The 20,731-nt window shown below is 42.4% G+C and overlaps 1 protein-coding gene across 4 annotated transcripts in view; it reads right to left on the bottom strand.

The window, feature by feature from the left end:
- The window catches only part of NELL2 (neural EGFL like 2), a 355,587-nt gene that overhangs the window by 61,308 nt on the left and 273,548 nt on the right, over positions 1 to 20,731 (bottom strand). For all 4 annotated transcript variants that reach the window (XM_084747853.1, XM_084747854.1, XM_084747856.1 and 1 more), the window contains exons 15-16: positions 19,953 to 20,075; positions 17,244 to 17,339 (exon numbers count right to left, since the gene is read on the bottom strand). In XM_084747853.1, the coding sequence (XP_084603979.1) occupies positions 17,244 to 17,339; positions 19,953 to 20,075 (219 nt within the window). The remainder of the gene's footprint in view (positions 1 to 17,243; positions 17,340 to 19,952; positions 20,076 to 20,731) is intronic.

Genomic DNA, 20,731 nt, shown 5'->3' with positions numbered 1-20,731 from the left:
AAAGGCAATTTGGGTTTTCATTCTGCACTGCCCATTTGGTAACTGAGGCAGATTAGATGGAGGGAGGTTTGTACTGGACTGTATTAGGAGGCACGTCATTCGCTAAGGGTCTTATAGCCACACGCTCTTATAAACATCTAAGCTAGGAGCAGTGCTGCAGGCCTGTGGTCGAAGTGCTGAGGGAGCTGCAGCAGCAGGATCACAACTTTGTGGTCAGTCTCACAAAACAAAATAAATAAACGCACGAATGAAAGTGCGGCCCCTATGCTGCCATCCTTGTTTGCACGTGGGCAGTCAGCACCCAGACTGAGGAAGTGACTCAGCGCAGGACGTTGGCAGCACTGAAACTCTCTTGCACAGGAGCCACTCAATGGCTCATTTCAACTATTTGTCTTGCAAACACTGGTTGGAACACAGACTCGTGAATATTCAGATTCTTTTTCCAATAAGAGTTATGATTTTCAAATGCTTTACAGCCACTTTCCTCTTAACAGACAATAAGGTAGTAAATGTGTATTGGAAATCATGACTGAAAGTATGATTTTAGTCTGAACAGAGATCTTGGGGACATCCTAGACAACCTCATGTGGGGGCAGCAGGGAGGGAAGGCACATCGGCACCGAGGAAGTCCCCCTCATGGCAACAAGATACTTTTGAATCCAACTGAACAAAAGTCTAAACTGGCGTTAAATAGACACACTAGCATGGCCGGTAGAGTTCAGCAGCTTCTAGAAAAAAGTAGAAAGCAACTAGATCCTTCGGTTTTTCCCTTCAAATATTTCCAGGCTACTTTCCCATCTTTAGGTAGTTAGGTCCTAAAGAGGTGCAAGATAAAGGCAGGAGCTGAGTTTGACCAAGGAAGCTGTTCAGAGTCTGAGGAGACAGGGATACATGTGGAGTGGTTCTGGGGAACAGTGGGAATGATAGCTCTCTGGTGCCCATTTTTACAAACTTAAAATGTAGCCAGGCAGAGGAGATGCACCTTTCTCAGCCCGCCATTCATATGCAGAATGGAAGACCAAGGAAGCCATTTGCCGAGGGCTGTGGCCTTTCTGGACAATACAATGGATGGAGAGAGAGAGAGTGGGAAAGTACAGTGAAGTCACAAGGGGATGCTTATATCGATGAACCAGATGGTGTGTTGTTATTATGAACCATGGAGTCTGGTTGGGGAACACCAAAGGATTAAAGGATTCTCTGTTCTTGAAATCAAAGGGCTAGTATTTTCAGTAAAGTTAAGCAATTAATGGAGAGAAGATGAGATGGAAGTGGTAATGAAAGAGTAGAAAGTTTAAAAATGAGATCTTGGGAGTGATATGTTTGTAACCGAAGAGAAGGTCAGGTTATAATCATAGGATGTGCACCTGAGGAGGAGTGAGCGAGGTGAGGCCAAGAACTGAGTAATCAGCATACAGGTTGGGTTGTCCACAGACACACTGAACGTGTCTGGGAGAAACTGGTGGAAGGATAGAGTTGGCCAGATGCAGAAATCGACAATGAAAGAGAGGAGCAAACAAAGAATACGGAAGGAGGCGGGTACAGCATGGTGAGATAAAATACAAACCATTTTAATTCAGAAAGGATTTTCCTAATTGCCAACCTTCCCACTATACCACATTAATCTACTTTAGTACTTACAATAGTACTTTATATTATGTACTATTTGTGCTCAGGTTTCCTAGACAAATGCCCAAGATGTAAACTACATGGGACTAGGAACCTTTCTCATCTGGATCACTGCAAGGTCTGGGGATTTAGAATAACTGACAGCCATTAATGAATTAGTATGCAAACCTGTAAGTAAACTGATCTGCTTACTAGGTGTTTAGATAATGTAACTGGTATTGAACATACCCAAGATTTAGAATGTTGTTTCCTGCATTTATACCACTTTCACTTGATAGAGAAGCTGACATCCAGAGACCAACACCAGCAAACATGAGCTGCTCCCTAAGTACGATGCACAATGCTTCGCATGTTTAGAAGCACACAGATTCACTTATTTCCGACACCTTGGCTTAAATGTCACCCCTTTAAGGATGCCTTCCCCAGCAGACTACAGAGGTCACAATCCCAGTAATATACTTCAGTAGCACATTCATCTGTGACTACAGAGGCAGCTACACAATTAGATTCAAAAATATATCTCTCTTCTTTCTTCCTATATCTTATGCTCCTTACGCTCCATGAGAAAAGAAAAGCACAGCCTTTTCCAACCCTGGAAACCCTATTCAGATAGCTTGTCAGACCAGCATTTCTGCAGGACAAATGTTCAATGACAGATCAGTGTGGGGAAAACTGTCATGTAAAAGATGATGATTTCCTTAAGACCTGTTGACAGAACAGCTGTGCGATCTGGTATTTTGTATTATGAGACACATTTGCTACCAACAACTCCATCGTGGTTTAGAGCCAACTCTTTGGGTTTCATAGGCGAAGTGCACTGACATAGTTGGCCATTATTTATATAGCTGTTTCTCTGGGAAAATTAGAAGGAAAAATACATTTGATTCATGTTTTCTAATTCTCTTTAAAGCAAATACATCTCATTCTTAGAATTCATCTATCTGTGATCCCTCTTCCAATGCTCTCCAGGGGCGACTTCTTTAGGTTTATTTCACTCTGGTTTCTGAGAGCAAAAGGGCAGTAAATCTTGTGGACAATCGCTCCTGCTTTAGTTACCAGGCTCCAGGGCAAGGAAAGATGGCACCGTGGGTCACATTAATGAGGCAGAATAAAGTAGCTCTCTGGCAAGTGTCCCGTGCAGTGTGAGCAGTCTTCATGCTAGCCCGTGAATGAATCAGGACTTTTGGTTCGGGAAGCGCACTCTGCCTTCCAATAACCACTACTGCAGCATTCGATAGGGCCAGAGGGCTTTCTGGCTTTGTCTGTCCAAGCATTCCCAAGATCCAGTACAGTTTTAGCTGTTTTCATTCAATTCTCCTCACTAAAAGACATTTGAAAAGTCGGGAACATTCTTGCCATTCCTACACAGTTGGTAATATATATATATATATATATATATATATATATATATATATGGATATATGGTTTGGGTGGATTCTTTTGGCGGGGTTTGGCAGTACCCAGCTACCCACGCTTTGACAGCACAGACAGGTCACCTTGAGAAAAGAGACAGGGATGTTGTCACATTTTCAAAGTCATGCTCAGCATACCAGTTTGGAATAGTAAAAGTATGAACACAATGTAAATATCTACTAGCATGAGAAGAGTGGAGTAAGCCACTGTTGGATGGACTCGCTGCTTGAGGTTGCAGTCCCCCCCAGTCCAGACAGTGACTCTGAGCTCGGCGCTAGACGGAGGACTCCCTCTCTCTAGAAGGGCCTCCTGCTCTCTGCCTGACCTCATCTCGAGAGTGTCTTTAGGTACAGATGCCCTTAACCACATTTGATTTATGGCCTTTGACACAGTTACCTGCTAGCTCTCTGCTCTCCGAGCCTGTATGATAATTAGGTACTGTGTTTCCATTCATATGATAGGAGTGTGCTGCCAAATGCAAATCAAGCGTCCTTGAAGTGCTTAATTTCAACAGTTATGTACACCTATCCTGGGACTCCCCCACCCATTCCCCAAGGACTAAATAGCCAAATAAAGTTGAACTATCTCCCTGAAGTGGTTTCCAGAGTGGTCATTCTTTATAGTGCTCATGGCCTTCGGAGCCCTGCACTCGCCTTCTGCTCTTTCTGTCTTTGTGAGCTGGTGGCCAGCAGGCCCCCAGGGAAGAGGAGACCCACAAATTATCACACACACACACACACACACACACACACACACACACACACAAAACACACACATATACACATACACAAGGACGGAATATGATACAGCAGTCAGGGCTGAGGTGAAGCTAAACACGCATTCTATCTACAGACCTCGAATAGTAAATAAACATGCTACAAGACGATGAGGGTAACATGCCATCTGCATGGTCTATGTGTGTACATGTTGCGTGGGGAATGAGTACACCAAAAAAGCCTCTATGTTTACATATCAAATGGGCATCAGCAGTCACTTCTAGCACAGGCCCATTGTTTACTGATAATGGAGCCCAAGAATTCCTTACTGTGGGTGAGGCACTGTAGTATAGTGAGCAACATACTTCACATGTGGCCATTCAACCACACATCTGTCACACGACTAATGGGAACCTGCCTACGCATTGCCACTAAGTGTAGGAAGAAGCAGTGGCCCGTGAAGAGTGACTGTCACACATGTCGCAAATGTCATATACATCTATTAGATATGTCACACGTATAGAAGCACTTATGAAGCAAGGATTTCTCATTTCCTTAAATGAGCTGATACTTCTGTGAGCTATGTGTAGAGTAGCAGAATCTAATCATCCGCCTAATTTTTAAATTTCTCCACTTCGGTTAAGGTATTTAAAACAATTACTTGAAATTTACCAAATGATTAATATAATAAACTCTGCAACATCAGTTTCTTTGAACTATGTGGCCACTTCTTCCCTTCTAGAATAAGGAAAAGCAAAACTTCCCAAATGGTTCCCATGCTTCCTACCATAGTAGATACACTGCTGTGGTTCAATTTTTTAAAATCTGGCTCCAAAACATTGAAGCATTCAAATTATTAAGATATAAGGTTTATATTTGGAGGGAGAAAAGGCTCAGTTTTTTCTGTGCTGTGTCCTCAGTGCCTGGAAGAGTGACACAGCAAAGCTGGCATACAAACAGGCCTAAGGAGGTCATGTGCAATGCCAAGTGAAGAGAGATACACGGAAAGCATAAACTATAGTCTTTAAGTTAGATCTAATTAGAATGCAATGGAATGCAACGAGACTAAAATAATTAGCACCTTAAAATAACTCACATTTTGAGTCTTTATAATTCACCAACCATATGTTCTACTATACAGCTTATGATGTGCAGTGTTTTGTGTCTTATATGTATTTTCATCATTTATTAAAGGTAAAATATTTTGATATGGCGTACCTCTTTTATTGTTCTGGACCTGTTCCCTACATAGCTCAGACTGGCCTCAAACTCTCCATGTAACCAAAGTGCCCTAGACAATTGTGTTCATCCTGCTTAGGCAGCCTGGGGCTAGGATTTCAGACATACAGGGATAAAAGTGCATGTCCTAGTCAGTCCCCGCTCTCCACTCAATTCTAGTGCCCCATATTTGACCACGCCGCCCCCTTGGTGGGGAGGCCTGGTGGCACTCAGAGGAAGGATAAGCAGGCTACCAAGTTGAGACTTGATACCCTATGAGCATATAGTGGGGGAGGAGGTCCCCCTCAGTCACAGACATAGAGGAGGGGAATAGGGTGAAAGTGGGAGGGAGGAAGGAATGGGAGGATACAAGGAATGGGATAACAATTGAGATGTAATCTGAATAAATTAATTAAATAAAAAATCCCCAAAATGTGCATGTCCCTTGTTTCTATGTCTGATGACTCGGCTTGTGATGACGTATGGAATCACAGAGTCATGGATGATGCCGGGAGTCATGTAGTATCATTCTGCTTCCAATAGGGTGGAGAGGGCACAGATTTTATTCCCAAATAATTGCAATTTAGTAAATTCTTTCTTAAAAATTTAAGTGCCTAGATTTTTTCCAAAATTCACTGCTAACTCAGTGAAGCTTTGGACCATAAGTATAAATACGTTTTTATGGCACTGTGAGCTGGCTTAAACTTTGCATCTGTGTGTCAGAATGCTTGGCCTCAGTGGAGTTGAAGGCAGCAGACGCAGAACATCTGATAGCGATGGACGGACATCGTATCTGGCATGTCCTCTTCGCTGCCGTCCACTGGGCAGCAGGAATGACTGCCAACATCACACACTTTGCTGCTAAGACAATGGGTGTCTGTAAAGAAATGTTCCCGCTCTGCCTTTGCACCGAGAGGCTGCCAAAAGGAGGTACCTACCCCCAGGACACTATCTGGAAGGTGTGCTTCCCTGGGGATCTTTCCTTTTCTGCCATAGGAGACCAGGCATGGCAAAGACCATAGCTGACATGCTAGTTCTGAAAGTATGTCTGTCAGCCCGAATTAGGCAAGGGCAAAGGGAAGCACGGGAAGGGTGTGACACTGAGCGAATGCCATCAGTTACATGTTCACTTTCTACTATGGAGAGAGATTGGCAGCTAATCATAATTTTAGTCTCCAGTTCATGAGGTGCTATGTAGAACCACAATGTTGTGTAACTCGTATCCTGACCTGGTCCACCCCAGACAGAAACCATGCCTGTGATGCAATGGCTCCTCATTCACTCTTGATCCCCAGGGACATCAAATCAACTTTCTGTCTATAACTTCTTTCAGCTGACTTCACCGCCACCATTTAAAATGTGTTTAGCCCTTAGCTTGTGTCAAGCACTGTGCATTAGTTCATTTAATACATCTACATAAGGGTTATGTACAAACTCCTTTGCACCAAAGGCGAAATGGGGATAAAGAACCAGGGAGCAGCTTGCCCAGTATCACATGGGCCATGACTGGAGGGGCTGAGTGCCAACACCAGCATCCTGACTCCCAGTTGATGACTGTTGATGCTCTGAGAACTAACCATATGTTAAGGTTTGTGTCCATGCCTCTAAGTCCACTAAGTTTTAAAATGGACAAAACATCTGAGCACCAAAACATCCCATCATGGTATCTAAATCCAAATAGAAGGATGGCGCTTTGCCCATAGTGAGCTTTCTGAACAGAAAGGACACTGATTAGGAGCAATGTGTGCTAAGAATACATCCTTAAAGGTCACTCTTTGGTAGAATGCTTGACTTAAGTTAGACCAACAAAAGGAAAGAGAAATTCTTTTCTAGGATACCTAATTTAAATTTCCTTACAGTGACACTGGGGATATATTCTGATTCCAGGAAACTCCCATTTGTTTCCCCCTACTGAGCACATACATTTTCCTACTAGAATTGTACTTAAGTGTTCCTGGAATGATTGATTCTAGGTTTAGTGTCATTTCACCCCCTCTTCCCCCATCTGAGAAAATACCTCCACCTCTCTTTACTTACACTCCTTTCTTTCAGTCAAACCAATGGCTGCCTGACTCCTAGACAAGAGTTTATAATCTGCTATCCACAATACAAAAGTACGATTTTTTCCCCTTTTGCACACTTCTCAGATCCCAGTGACATCTATTTTTGTGAATCACTAATTACATATACATGCAATTAATATATATATAATGCAGTCCAGGTTGGTCTCCCAAGATTTAAGGTGCACACATCATGTTCAAGGTATTAAGCACTTGGCATTTCCAAAAGTCTAAAAGTAGCCTGCTTATGGAATTCATGACAGTTATTATCAAATTAGATACCTGCTTTTATTCTTTAGCTATAAAAAGCATTGTACAAATGACTAGACTGAGTCCCCTACAGCACTGGATCCAGCTCCATCAGTGTTTAAGGTGATGTCATTCTCCTTTATGATTGAGACTATACAGTATAACACAAAGGGGGCACAGCATTGATAAGACGCAGGTATTGGGAGGGAAGTAAGATGCTTCATGCAAGAAGAGGTTCACAGAAGAGCATGCTGGATCTGGACTCAGCAGCGGAGGTACACGGGCGTGCCCAAGGCCAGGTGCACATATGGAGGTCTAGCACAAGCCTGCTTGCTGTGTGACCTTGTCTCATTATTTAAACCCACTACTAAGTGGTAGGTGGTTTTTTTTCTTTCTTTTAAATGATCCTGAAAACAATTAGGCACATTTAAGAAGGTAGGTGATGTGATTAAAATGAGTTGATGAATGCAAACTAATTAAACCACACTTGGAGTAGGCTGAGTTTTCATTAATGACCAACTGATGTATTGGGAACATGAAGACTGAATAAAAGGGAGACTGACAGGCGTCACAGCAGAAGAAGGGTCTGTGCTTGGGAAGGCAGAGTGTGGAAGGTGACCGTGCTTCCACTGTCATCTCTAGAGACAGTGGAAAGCAAAGAGAGCGCTGGGTGCAGAGACAGTAGTCATGCAACAGGCCGACAGATAGACAATAAATGACATGACGAACGGATGACACAGCGGTAGATAGACAGACAGAGACTGGAAACTAAAGGTTTAAAGTAAGAGATGCAAAGAAAGCATATGATTTCAGAAATGACAGAGATAATCTAGGGAGAAAGGAGAGGAGGGTTGTGCGGTGGCAGATGTGCCAGCCAGCAGGAATTGATGATCCTGTACAGGGAGGGACAGATCTTTGGGCAGAAGCAAACGTATTCTGAAGCTTGGGAAAAGGTTAATAACAAAACATATTGTGATGTAAATTTTAGGGCAGTGTAAGACCTGGTGAGCACACTGCCAGGGCTAGATCCCAGGTCAGACAACAGCTGAAAATCTGGCTTCAGTGTTAGAGCTGAATGGAAAATCTGCCTCTCGCTCTATGACAAGAAATCACCACAGCATGTTTAGAGAGCCTGGCTTCTGCATCATTTTTTATCCTCCTGACCGCTTTGCTCTTTAGTCTTCTCCCCTCGTCTTCAACAGTTGGCTTAAAATTCTACTGCAACTCTGTGTATTGCTGCTGCTTTGAAGGGAATGAGGAGGATGAAAGGAGAAGGCAAGTCTTCCAGGCAGAGAGGACGCCATGTGAAGAAAGGAAAGCACACAGGGCTCAGTGGAGCAGCACGTGCCTTAGCACTTGAGGGACAGAGGCAGGAGAATTATCAGCCTACCTAGCCTGGGCTACACTTACATCTTTATAAAGAAAAAAAATCAAAAAGGAGCCCTCCCTCCAAACAAGAACCACATCTCCACCAACAAAAATAAAAAGAAGTGAGCAACAAGGAGGTCAGAGATGATGCTGTAGAGCGACCTGAGAAAGCAGGGATGATATGATGCCCTTGGGACATGACCATCAGCTTTGGAGGGACCATGCCATAGGATGATGCCTTCTGAAGACTTGAGGGTAGGGTAGGTCAGTTCCAGAAAGCAAATAGCGCTTGGAGATCAACAGAATAACCAAGTATGTAATCTTGAACAAGTCCTACATTTATGTTATGAGAGGAAGACAAAAGCCAATCAGACAGTCCACAACAGGAAGAGGACACCTGTATCAATGAGCCAGGTGGAGAAGACAAATGTCACATGGTCCCATCACATGTCAATGCTCCACTGGTCGATTTCATGGAAGTAGAGTGTGTGCCAAAGACTAGAAAGATAGGGGAGTCAGATAACAGGTAGCAAAGTGCAGCTGGATGGGAGGACTTAACTCTAGTACTCCCCAGTACTGTCAGGGTACTACAGCCTCCTGGGAGAGTTTGAAGTTTTCCAATTGCAAAACTAACCAACATTTGAGGGCATGAACATCCTAACTGCCTTGACATGAGCATCATCGTCATGAATGCATCAAGTTACCACCCTATACAGCATAAATACACAAAAATGGATGCTTCCACACATGCTCCTCTGTGGCAGAAAAAAGGCTTTGGATTTATGCAGACCTGCACTGAATTCCTGGCTGTTCAGGTTGATAACTATATGGCCTTGAACAATTCAGACTCTTAAACTTTTGCTTCTAGAAGTGAGCATGAATAGATAGACCTACCAAATACAAGAGCTGGGTAATAGCGTAAGTGCTGTAAAAAAAAAAAAGGCCAAGAAACACGAACACCAGTAACATTTATTAAGGAGTTCTATGTGGACTGTAAGAGAGTCATTCAAAGGAATCTGGAGTCTAAAGCAAATGTCTAGAGCAAGTGGGAGGCAGTGAGGCCCATCTCTCCATCCTATTCACCTTACAGGCATGTAAATCTGCTAAAGATTTGATTATATCCTATAGGCATTCATCACATATAAAATCCACCAGTCTTCCCCACTATAATCCTATGTAAGCTAACAGTAGGAGTTTATTCGGTTAATTATGCAGTTGGTGTCAGCTCTCACCCAGTGCAGTGTGCAGTGGAGACAGGGCTTCAGCATCTTGTAATACACACAGCACTTCCGACCCTTGCCCTCTGAAGACTGGACACGGGCACCTGGCCTTTAACTTATTTAGTTTTACGACTAATGGCCATGACTATAGTAATAATAATAAACAGTTATTGGTTTTTATAAGATCAATTAATTGATTTTCAAGCCAAAATCTGTTATGGTCAGTCATTTTATTTTTAGTGGATTAAATATTCGTAAAAGTAGCAAGCAGTAAAAATGTAAGTGGCTGTTCACAAACGGGGAAAAAAAGTCTTGGCTGTCTTTAAGACTGGGTTAGAGCCTTCTAAATTCCGAAGGAAAAAACCTTCTCTAAGTGGGAGCGTATGTGCATAAAGGCTACCAAGCAAAGAGGACCTTGTCACCCAGGGACACACTAGAGTCGGACAGGCCCAGGAGTCTGGAGTTCTTTCACTTACTTTGTTCACATTTGGATTGAGCTACAAGTCAAACTTCATTCTTACTCAGCCACATATTTATGTTCAGACATAGATTCTGAGGCAATTGGCTCCCACTTGGGAGCTTGCTCTCCACACACTTAATCAGCCATGAGCTTGTCTCCTTGGCCCCAGCAGCAGGAGTCCTTCCTGCGGCTCCCTGTGAACAATGACTCCTGAGCTCTCCAGAGTTACCATGCCGGACAAAATGTGTAGTTAACAGTCACTTCCACGGTGTTAGGATTATTTTGGAGCCACCTATTCTCTCCCTGTCATTTGGATAAAATGCTCCCCTATGCACTCAGACAGCCGGAGTACCAAACTTCAAAGAAAGAAACTGTATTTATTTCCTGCATCTTTACAAACTTCCAGGCATGCTGTGTGTGTGCAGGAGCTTAATGACTGCTAAATATAGAGAAATTGGCACATACATTTCACAACGTTAGCTGCTTCTGCGAAGGCAGATTGCCATCTTACGGTGCAGCAGGAACACCTTGGACATGATCCCTACTTCCTGCTCCACGGGCCGCACAGAAACCAAAGCAAAGTGCTAGTCTATTTGAAACTCAGCGTGCCCAGCTGTGAGTAAGTGCTTTAGAGTTACTCATTAGAGGGGCTAAGGGTAACCTCCTAATGACAGTGAACACTTACTAAGCCATGGCTGTAACTGTTGTAAGCACTAAGTCGTTAACTTTTCAATGTAAAAAAGAAAGTTATCATTACTATTCCTTTTAAAAGAAGGAAATCAAGACACAGAAAGAGTTAAATGATTTACCCAGTCTGCAAACAGTTAGTAGTGGGGGGATTTGCAGGTGGACATGACAGCCACCCACCCACCGAGGCCTCTGGGTGGTGTGCTCAGATATGCACTTCGCAGCAGGAAATGCTATGAAGGAATGTGACATTCAGAATCCCAGCAACTCCCAAGAAACATGTTCTTGCGCTTAATCTCCATGCAGAGATTCTAAGTGCCCAGTCATCCAGTCATCTAGGCTCCCTCTCCCATCTGCAAGCAGCCACATAGAAAACCCTGGCCCCAGAGGCAGAGGCCAACTCCAAGGAGACAGTATTTCCCAGACATCCCAGGGCAGGTGCACACCACTCACACAGACAATGACAGCATACACAGGGCCAGCACTAGCTGCAGCCAGACCAAAGCCCAGCATGAGGAGGAGAGGTGGGCACAAAACTCCTAGTCAAGAACCCATTTGCGATTCATAGCTCCTTCTTGGAAGGGTAAGTTTCCTTCTATGGAGCCCCGCTGGCTAAATCAACTGCATTCCAGAACAGTTGGCCAATACAAACCAGACTCCTTGTTTATTTGTGTGACTCTGTGTGTGTGTGTGTGTGTCTTGGGGGGTTGATTTTGGGGGTAAGGACATGAAATTGGGTGGATAGAGAGTATTTGAAATGAGTTGGGGAAAGGAAAATATATGATCAAATACATAGTGTGAAATCCCTAAAGAATAAATAAAAACATTTTTTAAAAACCAACACTTGATGAAGAAACATAAAAATCTTTTGAAGTTCTCAAAGATCTCCACTTGGCCTATTTTTTTGGAAACCGGCTCTCTAATAGTTAGAAAGTGGTTTTTTCCCTTGCCTTAGCTTCATGGTGTGTCCTCTTTTCTAGTGCTAATTAGGCAGACCTTACAGTAAGAGTGTGAAAAATGTCCCTATCATACTTGTTATCTATTATACATGGCTGGTGCTGGGGAAGAGTGAGCAGGATTTCTCCAATTAATCTGTAGGAGTGGAGGAATGGCTTTGACCTTGGACGCTGAGAACTTTGGGGGTTATTCTGGAGCAGGTTTGTTATGGAGGCCTGGGTCAATTGTGAGGAAGATCACAGTGGCCTCACACTCACGTGAACCCTCTGCCACAGCCTCTCAAGTGCTGGGATTACAGACGTGCAACACTATGGCCAGTTTAACTACTTTTAGGAAACAGACTGGTGCTTCAATTCTCATAAAGATGAAGTTTCTAAGATAACCATTTGAACTATTTTTAAAGGCTGAATATTTCTGAATAAAATATTTTAAACTGCTGGACAGTGGTAAACTATACCAAAGCTCATTTGTGTGTGAATAAAGAAAACAAGCATCACTGTTAACTTACTTTGTCAACAGGCCTGAGCATCCGGGTAACTCAAGGGTGCTCCAAAGCCTCCATAATCACATCAACTATCATCCAACTAGCGTTTGCCAAATCTTAAATATTATGCTACCTTGCCTATTGCATTCAATCTCCAGAATAAGGTGGAAGATATTAGTGTTGTACACAAATTGAGGCATGGAAAAATGAAGTCGCGTGAAAAAAGTCACGGGCAGAGCCGGAACTGCAGCTGAGGCTTCTCTGGCTTCAACTTCCATGTTCTTGACCCCTTGATTAGATACTGTGAGGAAGACCACAGCTGCACATGACACTAAGGCGCTAGTGCCCGACTTAAGAGAACCTAAGGACTGCTACACAAAAGGCAGGTATGTTTGGGGACCCAAGCTAATGCATTCCAACATTATAGCTGGAAGGTTCTGGAGAGTTGATTTCTGTTGTTACTTCCGGACTGGGGAAGGCAGGACAGAACCCAAGTCTTGAAACATGAAAAGCAATGGGTTGACCTCTGCATCACACTGCCCTTGTTTTGCTTTTTTTTTTTTTTTTTAAATAATCTTATAGAATTTGGGGGTAATACAATTCCATAATGTGTCATTTTGTTAAGAAAAAGTATGCTATATTAGAAACTTCTTGAGGATTTTCTCTTGCTTTCAATTATTTTTTAGTCTTCTCATATAAAGTGGCACAAATGGATACATGCTTTTGCAAAAGTCACCTTATAAGAGTAAGAGGTTATAAGATTATAAAAATATGCTATTTATGATGAAAATGTGGGAACTCAACCCTGTTACTGATTGATTCACATCAACAATGCTTGCTCTACATGTTTCTGTCAGAATGGCTTTAATTACTAAACAAGATTTTTACTATCTACTTAGTACTAGATCTATAATTGCTAATACATATTAATATAACAATATATAATTTAAAGTCAATCAGCCCTAATCCATTTGAAGTTGTTTTTGAAGTAAATTGATACTCATATGCCTTTTGATTAATTTCTTCAGTTTGAAACTATGTATATTAAAAAGCTAATGGAACTTAAACTTATGTTTATTTAACTACTTGCTATGAATAACTAAAATTTCATCTCATGTTTTTATCTGTGGCTAAGAAACTCACCATTTTACACATCGGAAAAAGGAAGCCATTTATCACTAAAAACATATGCGCTCCTCTTTGATATTTCAGTGTACACTTTGCCATTTGATACCAACTCCTTTCCAGCTATAAACATTTTAATTTCATCTAAGAGAGCAGTTGCTTATAAGAGACTGTCAAATCTTTCAGTGTTATGTGCTAAATCATTATGAAAGATTTACTTTTCGTATGAGACAGCTTTGCATATTAATCATATCACTAGACACATGTGTGCTGAGGTTTCGCCATGGGCAATAAATACAGAAGGGGAACAACGGAGCTGTTAAATCGTAGCACATACCCTCCTAACACACTGAACTGAGTTATGCAAGAAATAATCACCCTCCTAAATCCAAGTCAAACATCTCATATAATATTTGGATGCTTAATTAAAAGCAAAGTTATGCTCTTCATGGGGGTGATTTTGTACAGTGGCAAAAAAGTCCATGAAAAATTAATTTAGGTCAATAAAGAACACACACATAACTCCTTTTTAAAGTTAGTAAATCGCTCTTGCCATTTCTACTTAGACACAATGCAGAAACAGGCTAAATGAGCAGGGAACGAAAGTTCTAGGGAAACCTCAACAGACATAACAAGTTCTGCTCACTAAGTTTTTTTTTTTTTTAACAAACTTGGAAATTCTTTCCTCCACCCCATTGTGCGGCTCAGTACAGCACACAGCCATTGGACCACAGGCCAATCACCTTCCTAGGCTTCCCGTGTATCCAGCTCCATCAGGCTAAAGCTCAGCCACTTCAGCACTTGGAGAGCACCACCATCTGGATGCTTTCCTTACCTGGGAGATAGAAATCCCACAATTGTCATTGTTAAAGATCATATGGTGGGGGAGGAGGTCCCCTTCTGCCATAGACCTAGGGGAAGGGAATAGGATGAAAGAGGGAGGAAGGGGAAACAGGAAGATACAAGTGCGTGGATAACAATTGAGATGTAATCTAAATTAATTACTTAAATAAAAAATAAATAAAAAACCCAAAAAACATACTGAATAAAGTAATAATAAAATAAATAAATAAATAAAAGATAATAGGATCAGTATGTAGTTGAAGGTATGAACAAAGCAAAAGCAGAGATCTGATGAAAGATGGTGGGACACTAACTTCTGAAGCAGGCAACATGGTGTAAGAAAGAAAGGAAGAAGGGATGAAGAAAACAACGGCCGAGGGATGAGTTCTAAACTGTAACACAGATCTACAGTGAGACTCTGTGCCTCAGTGTTTCACCTGCCACATCAGAACCAGACTGGTGATCCTGAAGGCCCCTTTAAACTAACATGCAAAATAGTCCACCAAGGAAGTTAGTATACTATTTTCTTTCAAAATCACTCAACTGATAACTCATTCACATATTTATTTATGCAATATTTACCAAGATGTGAACCATATACTATAGCTAAAGGATATGAAAGTGAACAAGATATAGCCTGTAATGGTGGAATTTAGTATCTATATATTAAAATAAGGTATGGGGACAGAGAATGAATCAACACCTCAAAGGACCTTTATAGAATATAAAATAGGAAAATATGCCATTCATTATAAAGGTACAATAAAATACCACATCAAGAGTAGAAAACACATATAGGGGTGATATGATGGTATTTGTGTTCTGATGTTCAGTGGAGACTGGAGGAAAATCCTCATGTACTACAGTAACAGCCAAGTTGCAAAGAAATGGAGCCTCATCTACTTAGGAATAATATGTTCAAGTTAGGGTCCTAAGACATTGGGAGTCGCTGCTTAGAAAGTAAGAAACTGGAGCTGGAAGCATCTTTGTTGCAACTGACAACTGACTTTAGGGATATCGAAAATTAAATCACTCAGAACCCAACTTGTAAAAACTCTAATGTAGATTACAGCTACCTCAGAAGAAAACTGTGGAGATTGAAATCGGGTATAAAGGGCGCAGACAATAGAAAGTTAAGGTCACAGGTAAACCATGGGATTAGCTTCCAGCCTGTCCGTGCTCACAGTCCTTGGCAGCCACACAAAGCTACTTGGAGTCACTCTGGGACTGTCTGCATATAGACTTAAAGTTCAGGGATGATTGACGCAGGCTAAATATTCTGGTGGCTCTTCTTATTTCAGCATTGGATATGTCACTGCTAAATTAATATAATCCCATTACAGATCTGTACAATCTCGTCATGTGGCTTTTAAATAGAGGGATGATATATATGCAGGGCTGGACATGGCCATTAATCATCAAAGTTTTAGACACTGTCCTCGCAGCAGGGAAAGGGTCTAAAAAAGCCAGTATTTAGCCTTCTAACCTGAACCAGCACAAAGTGTTATCCCCTGGTAATCTGATCACCAAAACCTTGGAGTATAGAGGTTCACAGGCTGGGAACAGTGGTGGAGAAATCAATATTGGAGGGTAGGAATTCTAGAGACCCATGGCATCAGTGGGTATTGAGTTTAATCCAGTAAATTCTGCGGTAGTTGATTGCTCAAAATCTGTATGGTTAAAAAGTTTACCAGTGTGATTCATATACAAAACATATTTGGCAGATTCAAATGTAGGAAACGAAGCCTTTAAAAGGATCCTAGATATAAAAGTGTCATTACTTCACATCGGCGATCAGAGTCAATTATTCACTGAACACTGAAAACAGTTATATAAAGGCCCAAGTGAAGCAGGAGACCGAGGAGGGCAAGGCCTTGGTGAGTACAGCCTGCATACCCCTGCAGGGTCTTATGCTAATGTGCACGCATCCCAGGTAGAGCAGGTCATTTTCTGTCCCCTGTGCTGAATGGGCAGTACTTCTTATAAATCACGTGAGTGTAAGTGCAAGAGCAGCGCAGCACACAGGACAAGTCCTGCAGGAAGGCGCATGAGCAGCAAAGTGACATACAACTGTGGTCACCACTGGTAGATTTCTCTTGGGAGAAACAGCAGTTTCTGAGGTCATCTGTCATCAGCCTCCTTAGCTAATGGCAACTAAACTACCGCTCCTGATTCCACCTGGGAGTTGAACACTTAGGTTTCACTGCTAAAGTGTGCTTTTCTTGTGACAGGACCTGTTATTATGCTGTCAGAAGCTGCATACACACCACATGGTCCTTAAAACGACTTTTGAATTTCCTAACGCTGGTTTCTCCCAGAAACAATAAATTCAGTAAGCACTTAAATGAATAATTTAGGAATATATGTGGTGAACATTTTCTAATAAATAACAATGAATGAAACTGGGCCATTCTTAAGATCTCAGCTGTAAATGCAGACTGTATTGCATCCTAGGATTAGCGACATCCATAACCTTGAACTCTATGCTTTAATACAGTCATAGTTTCTGGTGAAAATGTGCACTGAGTGAGTAATAAGAGTTACTAAGTCGGGAACTCCTGGGTGACCCCACACATCTTTCTGGAAAAGCTCAATGCGTATCTCATTATAATAGCCGCACAACCTCTTCAGAGTGACTTCAGGGAATCACCCAGCGCGTGAACATGGATCACTTACTGATGCTGCCCCACGCTCCTTTGCCCAGCACTTCCATATTAACAGTGCCATGGTTTGAGAACCCTGAAGCGTTATTTTCCTCGTGAGTAACTTCATGTAGCAGGGTAAAAAGCCATTTTGTAGAGGAAACGATAGTCCTACCTGTCTCACAGCTGGGTCCTGTGAAACCTTGTGGGCATGCACACACGTTGGCAGCAATGCAGGCACCTCCATTTCTACAGCCATCTTTGCAGAAAGCTACAATAATCCAAACACATGAATAAATCAGACAAACAGTATTGGACACATGGTTGTCACCGTGTTGTAAGTAAGCCACTCTGTAATCTCCACAGCTGGCTCTTCTTCATTCTCTTGCAAATGGGACATCAGATGAGGCAAGATATAATTTTACTGTGATACAGTGTTTTCTACCCATGAGAGAAAGTCAGCATGAGTTTGTAAACAGCACCGTTTCTAACAGTAAGAAAATAGCTTGTTTGAAACATAACAAAACCCAGTAACCCGACATTGTGTGAAGTGCATCACAGCTGCACTGTATTCTGTTGTAAAAATCACACTCGAAAATAAGCATTAAAAAGTGGTACCCATTCTAGGTGGAGCACATCAGTCGAGACTGGGATGAGGACATGGGAAATGATGGCCTCTCTGGGGCTCTGGGCCTGCTACCTGCTGGTTAAAGTGCTCATCCTTCTGCAAGTTCTGAGCTTGACCTGCTGACTGAGGACACCCAACTAGAAGAGCCATTCACCCCAGTGGTCTTCTGGGAGAAGAGCATTCAGCTGCTCAGGAGAAGTCAGAACAGAGGCCCTTTGAGGCCTGATGCACTAAAAGCTGAGTTTAGAGGACACTTCACCCTAAGTAGGAAAGGGCTGAGGTGGGACCATTGAGAACATGACCTCTTGGTGTAGGCTGCCTCTGCCACTCTGACACCAGTGAGGAAGAGAGAAGCAATAGTGGTGAGGAAAATGAAGCGAGGGTGGGTGAAGCTGAGCTTCTGAGAGCTCCTCTTTCCAGCTCAGCTTACCCACTGACTGCTGAAGGCCACTGCCTGGTGGCTCTCCTGATGAGTCTGTGGCTGAGCAGCTCACTGTAGACACTGGCATGGTTCTGCTGGTTGAAGACATATGTTTCACCCTGGTAGATACCTATGCTTTCTAAAGCTTACAGTAAGATGGATAAACCCATAATCTCTGTGTCACTCAAAGCCATTTAGGTTGTATTGATTTTAGGCATAAAGTCTGTCTCTATCTTATGCACAAAGAAGATGAAACTGAAGAAAAAGAATAACCAACTAACCAACAAACAAATTAGAACTCTGACCCAGCAAGGATTTTCAAATGCATTTGGAACTTAAACACCATAAATAATAAAAATGTCTCCACCAGAGCATGGTCATACTCTCCTTAGAGTAATCTGCAAGCCTGTTGATGACAGCACAGAGTACCATGCTTAGGGCCCACGGTGACACTTTTATGTGTACCTCCTTTCCCATTCTCAGTAGGAAGCTGAGCATCTTTATTTGGGTAACCTGTTGGCTTAACTCCAGAAGTATTTCTAAGTTTCTTAGGAGTGCTCCTCCATTCAAATGCAAGTGTTATCTGTTAGGATTGAGATCAGCTCATAGTTTCCTCAGTTACTTAGTATCATGCAGAAAAAAGAGACGTTGGAGCCCAACAACACCAAAACAGATGTCTTGAAGGGAATTCTAAGAGTTTAGTTATATTATTCGTCTTTTTTTCCCAGGCAAATGCTTGTGCGATTTTGACTCCAAAATGAATTGACCTTTTATGGTCAGCTACATGAAGATCCATCAAGTTTTGAAACCAATGCAGCCTATAGTACACTGCAGACCAGGCCCTTTGACCCACTCATGAACCGCTGCACTGACGGTGGTCTTTCCTTCTCACAAACATATGACCACATAAGTCTGCTCTACCAAATGCCTATGTAAGAAGATGCCAGGTATTTGAGAGCTGAGCAGCTTGGGAGCTTGAACTGTTTACGTTATACAAATCAATTGACACTAAGGAATATGAACTCTCTCCTAGGGGATTCACTAGTTTCAAAAATAGTCTTAATTTTCCATGTGAAGAAGGGCATGAGCTTATCCACTGAAGGAGGCTTGAAGGAGCATGAGGTAACAGCAGTGAGCTACAGCTGGAACGCCCACAGATGGAAACTAAAATCTGAAGTGGACATTTAGGGGAATTGTCAACTGGCACTGGCAGCTAGCACGAGCCACCCCACAATGTGTGTAGTTAATACTAACCCCATAGTGATTATACTCAAGAAATAAGTCCTAGGAAATGGAAATGGTATTTCAGGGAGGATTGACTCAGTGTTACAGGCGAGTGGTCCTACTTCCAGAAAAATCGCATGTATACATTCATGTCTGGGACCCAAAACAGAGCACTTGAGGATGGGATAACAGAAATCTGAGTGAAAAGAAAGATTCAAAGATGCTAAAGGTTTGAAGAAGCAGAGTGAGTGAGCAAATTAGAAGGAGAGGAAATTGGGGTGGGGGAGGTTTAGGATTTCAAAGATGGAGCAGCTTGTGATAAGATACAGACTTCCAGGGTGTGCCTGTGGGTGTAGGTTGTAGGTAAAGACAGCTATAGGGATTTCTGTGGCTAAAGGCACAGAAGATTAGGGCAAAAGGAGCTGAACTTAACTGCTGCAGTGTCAGGAGGATGGCAGGATCTGAGGGGAAGATGGCAAGACACATACCAACACTCAGAAAGAGTCAATAAACTCAGGGTCCATATGGGACAGAAGAGGGGCGGGAGGGACGGAAGAAAGGAGATGGGCGGCTCCGTGTGATGCACAGGAGTCATCAGACAAGCATTCTACCTTTGCAGATGGTTCCGTTCCCAGTGTAGCCAGGCTTGCAGACGCAGTTGTGTCCTCCAACGGTGTTAAAGCATAAAGCGTTTTCATCACAGTTGTGTTGATTCGTGGCACACTCATCATGTTCTGAGAGGAAGGATACACTTCAGTTATTCAAAAGGTAGCTTTCAAAGATGCCACTCTAAACACATCAGCATCCTGGTTATTAAATAACAGTTCTTCTCAACATAGTGTAGGCAAATTATAAATTAAAGACAACTTTGGATTGTTTCAGTTTTTGAAGTATTATATGCTAGCATAGAAGTACACACATAGTTCATATATTTTAATATTTTATTTTATTAATTTATTCTTGTTACAGCTCAATGGTTATCCCATCCCTTGTATCCTCCCATTCCTCCCTCTCTCCCATTTTCCCCTTACTCCCCTCCCCTATGACTGTGACTGAGGGGGACTTCCTCCCCCTTTATATGCTCATAGGGTATCAAGTTTCTTCTTGGTAACCTGCTATCCTTCCTCTGAGTGCTACCAGGTCTCCCCCTCCAGGGGACATGGTCAAATATGAGGCACCAGAGTACGTGTGAAAGTCAGTCCCCACTCTCCACTCAACTGTGGAGAATGTCCTGTTCATTGGCTAGATCTGGGTAGAGGTTTGAAGTTTATGGCCTGTATTGTCCTTGGCTAGTGCCATAGTTTGAGCGGGACCCCTGGGCCCAAATCTGCCTATCATAATGTTCTTCTTGTAGGTTTCAATACTTTTAACTAGTCAGTCCAAAAGTCTC

This window comes from Acomys minous (assembly GCF_964271855.1).
Source record: "Acomys minous genome assembly, chromosome: 12".
Lineage (NCBI taxonomy): Eukaryota > Metazoa > Chordata > Mammalia > Rodentia > Muridae > Acomys > Acomys minous.
Note: the sequence above shows the minus strand (reverse complement) of the source record. Positions and strands in the feature narration are given on the sequence as shown.